General features: G+C 36.2%; 1 protein-coding gene across 1 annotated transcript in view; it reads right to left on the reverse strand.

Annotated features, from left to right (window-relative positions):
- Positions 1–15,611, reverse strand: part of LOC116849071 — a 30,402-nt gene that overhangs the window by 6,664 nt on the left and 8,127 nt on the right. Inside the window, exons 2-4 of the mRNA XM_032825857.1 lie at positions 11,794–11,954; positions 10,034–10,197; positions 3,924–4,092 (exon numbers count right to left, since the gene is read on the reverse strand). Coding sequence (XP_032681748.1) covers positions 3,924–4,092; positions 10,034–10,197; positions 11,794–11,954 — 494 coding nt within the window. The remainder of the gene's footprint in view (positions 1–3,923; positions 4,093–10,033; positions 10,198–11,793; positions 11,955–15,611) is intronic.

Genomic DNA, 15,611 nt, shown 5'->3' on the forward strand with positions numbered 1-15,611 from the left:
TGGTTATAGGATATTCCTTTATACGAAAAAAAAGGTTTGGTTGAATTAACTAAATATCTAATCTAAATATGAACGATCCAGAAATTCTGATTGAAGTAAACCGATTTCTGTTTAAGTCAACAAGATGTTTGGTTGACTTAAATAGAATTCGGGTTACTTCAATCGGAATTTCTGGATCGTTTATATTCGACCAGATATTTTGTTAATTCAATTAAACCTTTTTTTCCGTGTAGATATTAGAGTATCTTCTTGAGGCCGTATATAAGTGGAGAATCCTTTAGAATTAAGTGGATCACGCTAAATGAAAGAATTTTTTGGATGTTAAATTAATCATTCTTGAATAATGATTCAATTAAGATTCAATTGTGATTCAATGATAGGATTGAATTAAAATATTTGTTCAACAACCAATTATTAATTCGAGAAAAATTTTTTATTGATACTTTTATAACTTTGTTCCCCAATAAGCGAATAAATAAGTGCGCGGCTAATATTATTTTGCATTCAATACGACATTGCTTATTTGTGAAATTCACGAAAAATTCGCACGTGTTCTTCGCATGAATTCTTCAAGTAAAAATCATGACATAATCTTCGAGCCTGAGTACATTGTGCGATTTGACGCGCGTAATTTCGTTGTTCGACCCGACGTGGCTTTAAGCGACACGAGGCTACGGGAATTGACTGGGATGGAATTTCGTTTAAAAAAAAGTCTGAGAAGTAGGCGTATGTCGATCACGAACACACAATGGTAAACCAGTTCGCCCTACTGCACCACATTCGAATTAATTCAGCGAGCGGACGACTCAGGCGAATTTCAATTCAAGTGTGGCCGATGTCCTGCCGCCTTATAAATCACCGACCAAAATTTCGCGCGATATATCGCGCCGATAAATACCGGCCGCTCATGAATGCCATTTACATAAATTGACTGCGGAAACCGTGTTATGTGTCCAACGAGGCGCGCATAATGGATACCTCGAAATCACCGAATACCACGGACATGCAGTTAAATTTTGAAAGGTTCTTTTTGTTTCGCTAAAAATCTCAGGCTTACAAAGATATATTTGTGTCGAAAACGAAAGGTTCTTCTTCAGGTATCGAATTCTAGTGAATAACGATATTTGCTCTTCAGTTAATTTTAGAGTGACTTTGCAACATTTCTTTCAAGGTTTGAAAAATTTAATGGAGAAAAGTTAAATCCAGTGTGTCATGGATATTCCTTTACACGAAAAAAAAGGTTTGGTTGAATTAACTAAATATCTAATCAAATATGAACGATCCAGAAATTTTGATTGAAGTAAACCGATTTCTGTTTAAGTCAACAAGATGTTTGGTTGACTTAAACAGAATTCGGGTTACTTCAATCGGAATTTCTGGATCGTTTATATTCGACCAGATATTTTGTTAATTCAATTAAACCTTTTTTTCCGTGTAGATATTAGAGTATCTTCTTGAGGCCGTATATAAGTGGAGAATCCTTTAGAATTAAGTGGATCACGAAAAGGTAAACATATATTGTCCCGAAAAAATATATAAAAATTTGTAAAGTATAAGAAAGGGATGCGATTTCCTGAAAAATTATAATACCGAAATCTGAATACCAAAACACAATCTTCTAAAAAATATAATTTTACTGAAATATTTATTTATTTATATATGGAATAATTCGTTTGGTACAAACATGTAAAAATATATATAATGAAAGAAAAGAAAAAGAGGAAAAAGCAGAGTATTGAAACTATTGTACGCACAATTAGATGCATTAATATCTACTCATTTGAGTGCAGCAAGAGTGTATCCAAATGCGTGAATATTAATACATCAGTATATATCGTTTTTGAGGTAATAATAGATTATTTTTTTAACTGAGTTAGATTGCAATTTTTTCTGTTAAAAAAAGTGAAACAAATATATAATCTAGTGTTGAAGAAAAAGGAACGAAGTTGCAGTGCAGCACTATTTCAGATATAAACTTTGACTATAAAAGTATAAATTGTCAGTATCTCATTACTGTGCTGAGAAATATATTTAAATGTCAAATATATCATGTCAATTTTTGCATTTTGCATTTGGCAGCGCGACATATTTTAACTACTAGACTGAAGTTATTTATTTCAGACTGACAGCTAAGTTAGGAATAGGTTTAGTTTTCTCCTAAAACAATTTTATATTTTGGTAAAATTGTGTTTTGGCATATTGTCTTGGTATTTGGATTTTAAGGTTTGTAATAACTTTTCGGACAATAGTCCCAAAAAATGCCGCATTTCAACATTTTGAACTTTCAGAAATATATCTCATGACCTCACAAACCAGCGGCAAAGATGTCGGGTTAAAAACTTGATTACAGACTTATTCTCACTGAAGTTATTTATTTCAGACTGGCAGTTAAATTAGGAATAGGTTTAGTTTTTTCCTAAAACAATTTTATATTTTGGTAAAATTGTGTTTTGGCATATTGTCTTGGTATTTGGATTTTAAGGTTTGTAATAACTTTTCGGACAATAGTCCCAAAAAATGCCGCATTTCAACATTTTGAACTTTCAGAAATATATCTCATGACCTCACAAACCAGCGGCAAAGATGTCGGGTTAAAAACTTGATTACAGACTCATTCTCACTGAAGTTATTTATTTCAGACTGGCAGCTAAATTAGGAATAGGTTTAGTTTTCTCCTAAAACAATTTTATATTTTGGTAAAATTGTGTTTTGGCATATTGTCTTGGTATTTGGATTTTAAGGTTTGTAATAACTTTTCGGACAATAGTCCCAAAAAATGCCGCATTTCAACATTTTGAACTTTCAGAAATATATCTCATGACCTCACAAACCAGCGGCAAAGATGTCGGGTTAAAAACTTGATTACAGACTTATTCTCACTGAAGTTATTTATTTCAGACTGGCAGTTAAATTAGGAATAGGTTTAGTTTTTTCCTAAAACAATTTTATATTTTGGTAAAATTGTGTTTTGGCATATTGTCTTGGTATTTGGATTTTAAGGTTTGTAATAACTTCTTAGACAATAGTCCCAAAAAGTGCCGCATTTCAACATTTTGAACTTTCAGAAATATATCTCATGACCTCACAAACCAGCGGCAAAGATGTCGGGTTAAAAACTTGATTACAGACTTATTCTCACTGAAGTTATTTATTTCAGACTGGCAGTTAAATTAGGAATAGGTTTAGTTTTTTCCTAAAACAATTTTATATTTTGGTAAAATTGTGTTTTGGCATATTGTCTTGGTATTTGGATTTTAAGGTTTGTAATAACTTTTTAGACAATAGTCCCAAAAAATGCCGCATTTCAACATTTTGAACTTTCAGAAATATATCTCATGACCTCACAAACCAGCGGCAAAGATGTCGGGTTAAAAACTTGATTACAGACTTATTCTCACTGAAGTTATTTATTTCAGACTGGCAGTTAAATTAGGAATAGGTTTAGTTTTTTCCTAAAACAATTTTATATTTTGGTAAAATTGTGTTTTGGCATATTGTCTTGGTATTTGGATTTTAAGGTTTGTAATAACTTTTTAGACAATAGTCCCAAAAAGTGCTGCATTTCAACATTTTGAACTTTCAGAAATATATCTCATGACCTCACAAACCAGCGGCAAAGATGTCGGGTTAAAAACTTGATTACAGACTTATTCTCACTGAAGTTATTTATTTCAGACTGGCAGTTAAATTAGGAATAGGTTTAGTTTTTTCCTAAAACAATTTTATATTTTGGTAAAATTGTGTTTTGGCATATTGTCTTGGTATTTGGATTTTAAGGTTTGTAATAACTTTTTAGACAATAGTCCCAAAAAGTGCTGCATTTCAACATTTTGAACTTTCAGAAATATATCTCATGACCTCACAAACCAGCGGCAAAGATGTCGGGTTAAAAACTTGATTACAGACTCATTCTCGATACTCACTCGCAGACTTCGAAGACCACTTGCTGCAGGAGATCGGGGAACTTCTGAACGATCGTTACCGGTTGTCCACTGGTGAGGCTGATGCCGTACATAGGCGCTGTGGTATTGTACCTCGTCTTACAGAGCCGGGCAGGCGAGCCGCAACTTTCCTTCGCGGAAAACACACGGCCTGAAAACCCAGTGGCGATCATCTCCTCCAGACAATTTTCATCAGAGAGCGCGAATGCAATGATACACATAACAATACGTATACTCAGACACTCGATAATCCTGCGATACTCTCGCCGCGCTATACTTATCATACGCGAAGCTATACTTAGCACAAAGTGTTATTGTGGCTTATCGACAGAAGTGAAACGTTACATATAATACAGTATAGTGCGCGATAGTCCCGTAATAGTACGGGATTCACGCGAGTTCCTCTCTCAGAATATTACAAGGATTAAAGTGTCGCGTCCTCCTAAGTATACGACTCATTACTCGTTGTCCCATTTCTCCATAGGAACTGAGGCGAGAAACTTCTCACATAGAAGATTTCTTGGGGTTTAATTGGGCTCCAGTTTAATTCCTCAAAATAATTATGGTTTCTGGTTAGAGATGCGATGTTTCAAACATGCGACTCTAAGTAGGAAATATAAAGTTTCGTCAATATTCTTTTTAGTCTTAATTTTCCATTAGAATTGAACAAAGCATATATTGACTTTCCAAACAATTTCATTATTCAGTGAAATATCCAAAGTGTTTTAAAAATATTTGTTTTGTTTTCTTTTGTTCTGTTGAATACATTAATTAGTATAAAAATGGGATTTCCCGTTTGATACTATAAAAGTATATTTAAGTATAATAGCTGGGACAAAAATTCTCGATTGGTATTGTAGTGAAATAATGAATTTTAGGATAAGTTTAAGCATTTTAATTGAAATCTGTGTATCTGAGAAAATCTCGCAAAGTTTCTGTACGGGCTTCCGTATAGAAAATTTCTTAGGATCTAATTAGGATTCACTCCAATTCCTCCAAATGATTATGACCCGCATGAAAATTTCCCAAACATTCCCAAATATTACATAGATTCCGATCAGATTACACAAATTTATCTCAAATGAGTGTACTATATTGCGATACTAATTAGGAATCTCATTTTTATATCAACTATAAACAATTTTCTGGGATCTAATTGGAATCTAGTCCGATTTCCTAAATAAATGAAGTTGTGGTTATATTTGTTCTGCTCAACGTTTTCCCATAATTTGTTCAGTTTCTATTTTACCTCTTTTCCTATTCACGATGCTGATTGATTGTCTTTTTGTTACGTCCCGACTTACTTCATCACTTGGATAGTGCATTGACAGCTCTGACAGTTTGTGATTAAACGATTTGCGAAGGTCATACATTTTAACAGTTTATTTATTTTATCTATTATGTTTAAGTTCGTTATCAATTTGTCTTCGTTAGAAAGACGTCTTCGAAAGTTATCATTATTATACATCGTACAAATCATGATCTCAAATTTCTAATAATAATGCCCAATATTGGGAAAATATTGTGTTAAAAGATTAAAAATAAAAGTTTTGTGATTAATAATAATTAGTGATATTATACTTATAAGTTTTATATATTTTTCATAACAAAAGAAATGAATGTATAAGTTAAGAGAAAAAATATATAAAAAAAAAGGATAGAAAAAAATAAAAAAACAAAAAGGACAACGAGAGATTGGCGAGAAGAAGATATAAAAAAACATGAAAAGAGAAGGTGAAACTGAAAACGGAACAAAAGATGCGTAGAAAAAATAAAAAAGTGGAGAGATACAGAAAATAAAACAATAATTAATACTTATTGATACTTTTTAGTACTTATTAATAAGTATTAATATTTATTACTTTTTAGTACTTATTAATAAGTATTAATATTTATTAATACTTATTAATACTTATTGGTTGCCAATTGTAAATAATTATCATATATTTGAATATTTAATGTGATGTTGAAGTTTTATATTTAAAGTGAAAATATAGTATATATTCAAGTTTTGTTCAAGTCGTTTATAAATTTACTTCAAAAAAAAGTTGAGCAAAATATTTGAAACAATTTTCCCAAAATTTTCTTTTTTCCATTTTCGTTTTATACTTATGTTTAAATAAGATATTTGAAACGCTTTGAGTATTTGCGTTTTTTAAGTATTTATATTTGTAAAGCGTGCATAAATATACACAAAACATTTTAAACCATTTGTTCAACATAAATATAAAGCAGAAGTTGAAAAAAAGATGCATAGAATGACTAAATGGTCAAAATGCGTAATCTTCGCGAATCGTTTAATCATGAACTGTCAAAGTTGTCAATGCACTATCTAAGTGATGAAGTAAGTCGTGACGTGGCAAAGAGACAATCAATCAGCAACGTGGAAGAAGACATAAAATAGAAACCGAACAAATTAGAGGAAAACGTTAGAAAGCTTTGACAAAATGTTTAGTAGAGAAAACGAAATCTGTTTGGGTTTCCCAGTTGGAATTGCAATTTGGGACCATTACACATCTAATCCGAATCTTCACAGGTTTCTCCATCGAATCTCGTGATTTTTTGGTGAAATCGGATTGAATTCCAATCATGTCCCAGAAAATTTGCTGTTCTAATTGAAGTCTATTCTGGGAAAATCTTAGGAAATTTCTACGCGGATTGATCGATCGACGATTCCAACGGGAACACGTATCATTAGACGAGGCAACGTTGTTGCAGACAACCGCGCGATCTTCCCGCCTCTTTGCTGCAGCCGAGTCAGAATTCGCTCTCGGAATCAGCGGCCTTCGTCGGGTATCCCGCGACAAGCCACGTACGCTCGAAACGAAACGACGAGTGGGTCGCCGCTAGGTCCCGTTATGAGTACAACGAGCGATAACTGTATTGACCGGATAACACGGTGCCTTATTACCGTGCCGGTGCGCCACCGACCGGCCATTATCGGGAGGATCAAGCACCGCGAGAGACGCAACCGTCTCGGAAAACTCGCCGGTCGCGTGAATTTCGCAGAAACATCGGCGACCGGTCGGAAGCGACGCTTGTAAGCGGGTTTTCGTGTCATAAGGACAGCTGCATAACTCAAGGCTGCAGGGCGAGCTGGTAACGCGCAAGCAGGCGCGATCGTAAATGGATATACGCGCCGGCCGTGCCGGCACCTCGTACCTGGGCGACCAGCCGTTCCAATTTTCGTGGGCCTCCTCGGGGCTTCGAGCGCAAACCGCGCGCGGCCAGCGTCGGGCGCGCCACAATTTTTTTTCGAGGCCTTCGCCCGCGTGGGAACAGGGTCGTTTTATGGAAATTGCAGATACCGGAATGAAGGTACGAGCGATTGTACTCGCGTGAGCGATGCACCTAGCCGGGACGAAGCGACTTTAAATGGACGAACGCATTTGTTGCGAACAGAATCTCGTGCTCGATCGGTTGCGAGGATAAACTTAAGTCCATTCTGCAATAGCCGGAACGGCTATTGACACACGGAAAAACTTAAGCAGTAAGACGTGAGCAGTAAGCAAATTGACCAATCATAGTCATTGATTCTTGGATCGTAAGAAGAGTTGTCGACTGTGATTGGGCAATTTGCTTACTGCTTACGTTTTACTGCTCAAGTTTTGTTTAAGTTTTTATGTTTTAAGTTAATTGACCAATGAGGTTCCTCCAGTCCAAGAATAATAAGTAATAGTCGGTCAATTCACTTATCGCTTACGTCTTACTGCATGCTCTTACGGCTATTGTAGAATGAGTTTTTGGGTTCCCGCACACAAATTTCGATAACTGTAGACGTAAGAGGTAAACTTAAGCTAAAGAATCAATCAGGATATTGTTTTAGCTTTGCATACTCTAGAAGAAGATAGAACTGATAAAACTGATTTTTATGCAGAAGTAATTAGAATCCAATCGGTTTTCTAGTTACTCAGTCTAAGTTCTAGTTATTTCCGTTAGACCGTTATTTCTATCTTTCTCTAGAGTCTTTCACAAAAATGAAGCAATATCCTGATTAGTTCTTCAGCTTAAGTTTATATTTTACGTTTACGTAAATTTGTGTACTAGAACCCTTAGGCTGTGTTTAAGCAACAGAATGGGTTGGGTAATCGCTCACTGTCATTGGAACATTCTTTTAGTCTACCATAGATCTATAAGAATATTTCAATCAACGCTGGCAATTGCTCAACAGATTGCATAACCATTATGTTTTACCCTTACATAGACTGAATGTTCTACAAGAGAGTGCGAAGACTTAACCAGGAAAGAATGTCCTATTAGTATAGGACTTCAATCTTTGTCTAACTTCCTTCCACTGTCAGCAGGTATCGACGAAGAAATACTAAGAACCATCGACTTTAAGCGATTTAACGTAACAGAAAATTTCTCTACACTGAGAAAAAAGTGGTTGAGCTAACGAGACTTTGTTTGAACCAACAAAATTCGTCCAAGCAAACGTTTAGTCGATTGAACGTATTATATCGTTGCTGCGCGACAAGAGTTATCAAATAATTCAATGATGGCGATTTGGTTAGTAATTATATCAATACAACTTATTGTTGTATTAGCGCGTAATTTATTCAAAAGACATAATATTTCTTTGAGGGCAGGTGACTGCCGATTTTATCCATCTAACTGCTTTTTTCTCAGTTCTAATTTAATAATCTTCTAATGGTAAATTTGCTTATAAATTTGTGTGACATCAGCGTAAATGATAACAGCAGAAATGCAGTTTTATAAAAAGTATCTAATGTATTTCGGGTAATGTAGGTCCGTATACAAAACAACAAGATAATTGTAAATTATAAAATTAATACTTCATTACACTACATTACGTTACATCTGAATGTTCAGATTTATATCGAGTAATTAAGAATAGTCAATAATGCCTTCTTCAATTACCTCCAAATATCTCTTTTGCTTTTATGAAAATTGACGATCTTTAATAATATCTTGTCAGTGTCACATTTTCAATCTTTGTCTAGCTTCTAATCAATATTTTATTCTAATTTCTATTCTAATCAATTTCTAACCAATATTTAGGCCTTTATTCTAAACTCTTTTTTACAAATAAAAGTGTCTCTAAATGTGATTTATAGGCTTTATAATTGGCTTTCAGTCAAGTTTAGAAATGCTTTTATTGATAAAAGAGTGTCACAGAATAAGGATTTTAATTTAGCTTTCCCTAATAGGAGTCAAACTAGGTAGTAGTTGAATGCCTGTGGACAGTGAGAGGAGAAAATATAGCTGTCCTTCAAATCTTATCTTCAAACCTTTCATAAGAAGACGAGGTCCATGTGTATAAGTCTATGGTCACGATGTCTCGCGCCCGAGAAATTGCAAAGCAACGACTTCCGATGACTTCGGAAGCTGCTGCTGACTTTGTGTGTCTGTTAAGCTAAATCAAGAGAAGCGCGAAGCGGCAATCGATCTTATCGCGCCGGCGTGATTCCGATCGTACACCCCGCAAAACATACAATTAAGATAAACCTCGACAAGGATCGCAGGAAATAAGACGAAGCGAACGCTGCACGTGCAGATACAGAACCGGTTAACGTGAGGTTAACGAGATTGGCAAACAACTTCCAGTTACTTCCATGTATCGTGACTTAATCCCCTATCGTGGCGCCTTTTAATCGCGGAGAGAAGGAGGAAATAATAATTATTTTGAGCTCCATTCGAACGTACTACGACCGCTGCGGTGGTTTGATCGCGATAAATCCGATGCGATCCGCCGCGATAAACTCTCCGGGCAGCACAAATTTCTAAAAGATGTCTTAGGCTTGTATCAATAATCATTACTCGAAACTCGTCTCAGGTGAGATACTCAGATTTCAGTTTTTAGAGTTAGATGAGAGTTCTTTTCAATTGAATCGCGACTACAGATATAAATGTCATACATCACAATTCAAGCAAGAAACTTGAATCTGACTCTATGTAAAAATTTGAATATTTTACAAAAAGAAGTTTCAAATAACGACTATTAGTACGGACTTTAAAGACATTCTATTCTTTTTAAACTGAGATATCTTTAGGTGTCTTTTAGAGAAATTTGTGCTATCTGAGTCTCTCTCACACTTTGTTCTAGAGGCAGGAAATGTGGGTAAACTCACCGTTCCGGGAGTTTGCGGCAATGGAGTAATCCCCGTGGACCGCTTTGTAGTTGTGCAGAAGCGCTTGCCTCGTCAGTTCAGGATCAATCGTCCGTGGCTGATGCGATCGCGCGGTTCGACTACTGCCCGCCCAGAGATTCTTAAAGCTCCTCGATATCGCGGCTCTGCAAGAACCGTATACTTCATCCGTTCTTTTCTCTCCTCTCTCTCTCTCTCTCTCTCTCTCATTCACTCACTCACTCACTCACTCACTCACTCACTCTGCTATTAGATCTTTTCCTCTTACATCTTACTACCGGTTAACAGTTTGTGTGCAATTTGAATCTCAAAATAAAATCCCAGCAATATGCGCACATTTGATCTATCCTAGAAGCGTTTCCTGCCGGACGAAAATCAAACAAAACGGGAAAACACACGAATAAAAAGCTTAACTATATATCAAGTACTCTGAGTGATAATAGTTCGATTTTTGCGCGAAATTATATCAATAACGATAGCGGATTTACGTTCAGACAATTAAACGGCTGCTTAGAGGCTCGGCTACAAAATTTTTTGTATTATAGAGTGCAATTATAAAATTGTTTACTAATTAAAATGAAAATATGAAAGACAAGTAAGAACTATTTCTGCTGTTAGAATGATATAATATTTAATAGAAAAAAGAGACGGTATTTTCTTTATATTTTACATAATATACAAGGCGATTCTTAAATACTGTCCAATATTTTAGAAACTAATTCTTAAAATAATTTTATGAAGAAAAGTTCATATATACAGGGTGTCCCAGCTTGATTTCACAATCTCTTGTGAGAGTGTAGAGCAGATTAAGGTAAACGCAAAAGTCTCATATACCGTTTTGCGATATTCGCAATAGCTATCGAAATATTAAATCCAATTAGAGAAGATTTATCGAATTAACAATGATTTGTGAATAATCATGCGACAAAATGTATAGAATTTTTATGTTTATATTAATCTGTATTATGTTTTCACGAAAACTTTACAAATTAAACTGTTGCAAGTTGTAGTAAGAAAAAATCTTGTTTAATTGATCAGACAATTTTTGTTAACTCGAATAGAATTCTGGTAACCTCAACCGGAATTCTAGTTCATTCATATTTTACTAATTTAATTAATGTAACCAAATATTTTTTTGTATTTCTTATCAAATATTGTGTCGTTCTAACACTAGCTCTTATTTGCCTTTAATTTGCTCATTTTAATTGTATATTTTGAGACCTCTTTTATATACAATATATATATTTGTTTATTATTTTTTATATATATCTTATTTATTAGAGAATATTTATTGAGAGAGTAATTGAGAGAATATTTTACCAAGATTATAAAGTACTCAAACTGTGGGCCGATGATCTGTTGCGTGGTATATAAACTGTCGGACAGCAAAACTATCCAAATTGTTTAACCCTAGAATCTTCTAAACGCGTCAAAAAGTTACGTAAATCCTAAATATGGTTAAATTTCACGCGGTGCGGTTTTATTTGCTCATAACTTCCGTAAATATAATCAAAATTCAACGTTTTTTTTAATCAGCAGAAAAAATATCGAGGAATATGAATCTATTAATGTTTTTTGCGATTCAATTCAAATTGAAAAAAGTTATATTTTGATAGTTATAGTTGAAGAAAGATATAGTGGACAAAACAAAACACATGTTTTTAAGGACGATAAAGTTTGGAAAGTTGGTTTCGGTAAGTTTTACCCGTGTTTAGGGTTCTAGGCTTAAGTCTATCACTTACGAAGGGTACTGCATGTTATTGGGCCCTATACAGTCATCAGGATCGGTGAGTGCGTCGCCCCATACGTATTTCAGACCTAGACCGTTGCCCTCGCACTTTTTGGCACCGTATACTTGCGTGAACGCCGTGATAATGAGTATCAGATCAAGATACCTGGACATCTGAAATCAAAGAGGACGTGATCACAGTCGTATCCGTGACCTTCTTCTGAAATGTAATTTATATTGACGTGCGATCCGTATCATTTCTAATTATCTGCCTAGATTACGTCCAAAGTGATGGTTCAACATGGAGATGCTCCGCGCGCTAGATATTACCTGCAGATAACGTGGCATGGTTTGCAGCGTGACCGTCGACGTAACGTAACGTAACGTAATGTAACGTAACGTAACATGTAACCGTAACCGTAAGCGTAACGCCGCAGATAAAGTGATAGTCGCGAGGAAGTTGCGCCGCGAGCGAAATCCCGCCGGGAGGGCATTATTTCCTTGTTAATAAGGATCGATACTCCGCCGGCGATAAACTCACGCTGCGTCAGCATGCGTAGGCAGGATAAGCGTGCGTGAAGCGACGGAAGAACGTACGAGTGAGCGGTCTTGGAACCCGAGTTCGCAAGAGGTCAAGAGCAAGAGTAAGTGACACACGCGCGCGCAGATGTGAGCTCTCGTACGTCGCCTCGAAGGAAATTCCGTGTGTGGCCTCATACTTCCTCGATCGCCAAGTCGCGAGCGAGATGGTCGTTACTTTTCGAAGATTACACCGGAGCGGCTGCACGTAGAAATGCCAGGGAAAAGTACGAACAGGCAATTTTATAGAATAACGATTTATCTGGCCGATACGCGGATGCACGGTTGATATCGTCTCGCCTCCTGATCACATTTTCTTTCATTTAGCGCGCTACATCGTTTGATATCTAATTACTCCTTTCACGGCACGGACACCGTACGCGAGTAGCGACTCGAGCAATTTGATGTAACGGATGATCGTCGGTACGTGGGAAATCACCGGTTCTCGCGAGACTCGCCGCTCATTTCGCTCTCGGAATCCGCAGTCGAAAGGATTTCCATTTCGCGGGGGAAGATCACCGTGAAATAAAAAATCGCGCGTGACGGCTCGGGAGAGGGTGGATTCCTTTCTTCCGCTTCGCGGTATTTTGTGCATTCAGTTGCAAAATGGTTTAGACATAATGAAGTTGAGATTTCGCCAATTTGTCAAAGTTGAGAGTAGTTAGACGAGCTTGCGCAGCAATTATATTATAAATTACTATTATTATTTATCATATTATTAATTGCATTATTATTGCGTAAGGGTGAGAAGGAATATAAATAATTAAGTAATAATATAACAATTAACCATCAATAATGACTCTCAATTTTAACAGTTTGGTGAGCTTCCATCTTTATTGTGCCTCGATTGTTTTGCAACCGACTAACGTATACGCAAAAAACAATTCAGTTGGTGCAACCGAATTTTCGATTGCTTAGGGATCAGACGAAAACTCGGCTGTAGAAACAGAAAAATTCTTTTATGAGGCTTCTGTATAGTCAATTGTTCTCAGTTGCCTCAACCGAGTTTTAATATCATCGAATGTTCAGACGAATATTTTCGGTTGCGACAACAGAAATATTAGTTTTCATAACAGAGATATCATTTCTGATCACCTAATTTTCAGTTGGTTCCTATTTGGTTGCACCAACTGAAATTCTTTTTGCGTGTAGGAGTATAACCGCGATCATGAAAATAGTAGTGTATTGTAGACATAAGGAAGGAAAGACAAAAATAGAGAAAGAAAGAAAAAGGCAGAGAAAGACGAGGCCTGAATGCGGACTACACGCAAAAAAAATTTCAGTTGGTGCAACCAAATAGGAACCAACTGAAAATTAGGTGATCAGAAGCGATATCTCTGTTATGAAAACTAATATTTCTGTTGTCGCAACCGAAAATATTCGTCTGAACATTCAACGATATTAGAACTCGGTTGAGGCAACTGAGAATAACTGACTCCAGAAGCCTCATAAAGGAATTTTATTAATTAACCCTGGCACGATTAAGAAACGTCGGTCCGAATCTTACGGATCTGTGTTTCTCTTTCTTTCTCTCCTCTTTTTCCTCCTCCTCTGAGAGGAAATTATTTAAGCGTCTCGAAAAACCAGATGTTACATTAAGAGGAAGAAACATCTAAGAAATACAAAATTTTTGGCATTAATAACATATTTTCTCGGCCTACAGCCGAGTTTTCGCCTGATCCCTGAGCAACCGAAAATTCGGTTGCACCAACAGAATTTCTTCTGTGTAAAAATAACAATTGGTCGCGATCGTCTATAATAGGACACGTGACTCCCTTATCCGCAGTTCGGGGTTTGTAGGTTGCTGAGACCACGCGAAATCCGTTATGCGCGCTTATGCACTCGGAACACTATCCGACGACGAGTGAAAGCGATCGCGTTCCAAAAGAAGCTCGTCGATCGCGCGCATTGCGATCGCAATTTTTACGTATACCGGCGCCCGTGTTTACCGCGCGGAATAATAAGCGGAATCGCTTTCCAAGCGTTCAGCTTGGAGGTCCTCGTCTGGCGAGACTTAATTAACCCTGGCACGATTAAGAAACGTCGGTCCGAATCTCACGGATCTGTGTTTCTCTTTCTTTCTCTCCTCTTTCTCCTCCTCCTCTGAGAGGAAATTATTTAAGCGTCTCGAAAAACCAGATATTACATTAAGAGGAAGAAATATCTAAGAAATACAAAATTTTTGGCACTAATAACATATTTTCTTATACTAATACATATATTTTCATATTAAAAAAATATTTTTTCAAATGATTAAAATGTAAAGTATGTAATAATCATTCTAAAGTAACTCCTCTAAGGGTATAATTAAGAAGCAAAAAATTAAGTGTTGCAATAGATATTTAGCAATAATAAATAAAGAACGTAGTTAAAAATTGAAAAAGAAAAATTAAGTGTCAAAGCAGTCATTTCGCAATAATAATAAAGAAACAATAACAAAAAGAATCTGAATACAGAAGATAATTAAATTATTATAACAGTAAACGAGCACACAAATTAGATTTAAATGAAGAAACATACATTTTCTGAGAACTGTAGCTTAAAGCAGTTGTTCATTCTGCTTAAATGAAACAACTTATATATAAGTAAATAGTTTTAAGAGTAGATATTTTTCCTAATAGTGTATTTATATATGTATATGGCGCACGGAAAAAACAATTCTGTTGGCGCAACCAAGTTTTCGGCTGCTCAGGGACCAGACGAAAATTCGGTTGTAGGAACAGAACAATTCCTTTATGAGGCTTCTGTATAGTCAATTGTTCTCAGTTGCCTCAACCGAGTTCTGATATCGTTGAATGTTCAGACGAATATTTTCGATTGCGACAACAGAAATATTAGTTTTTATAACAGAAATATCGCTTCTGATCACCTAATTTTCAGTTGGTTCCTATTTGGTTGCACCAACTGAAATTTTTTTGCGTGCGGGAGGAAGTTCTGTGTATGTGTGCATATTACTCTAAGAACTTTTTGAGAAACGCGAGAGAAATATTGCTATTGCTACAGAAAAAGACTTTTGACGAATGCTTGACGCGCACGCGCGCATGCTTGAATAATGCGCGATCCACGGCCAACGGGCGAGCAAGGAAATCATTAACGGATACCGTCCAAGGTTGGTCAATGGCCGTGACCGCCGAGATCTCACAAGCGCGCGCGACGTACCTGTTACCTCGACTCGAATCCTTGATCCCAGCATTATGATTCTCGACCGCACGCTCTCTCTCTCTCTCTCTCTCTCTCTCTCTCTCTCTCTCT

This window comes from Odontomachus brunneus, unplaced genomic scaffold (genome assembly GCF_010583005.1).
Source record: "Odontomachus brunneus isolate Ranch 3 - 2012 unplaced genomic scaffold, Obru_v1 Obru_scaffold_105, whole genome shotgun sequence".
In the NCBI taxonomy this organism is placed as follows: Eukaryota; Metazoa; Arthropoda; class Insecta; order Hymenoptera; family Formicidae; genus Odontomachus; species Odontomachus brunneus.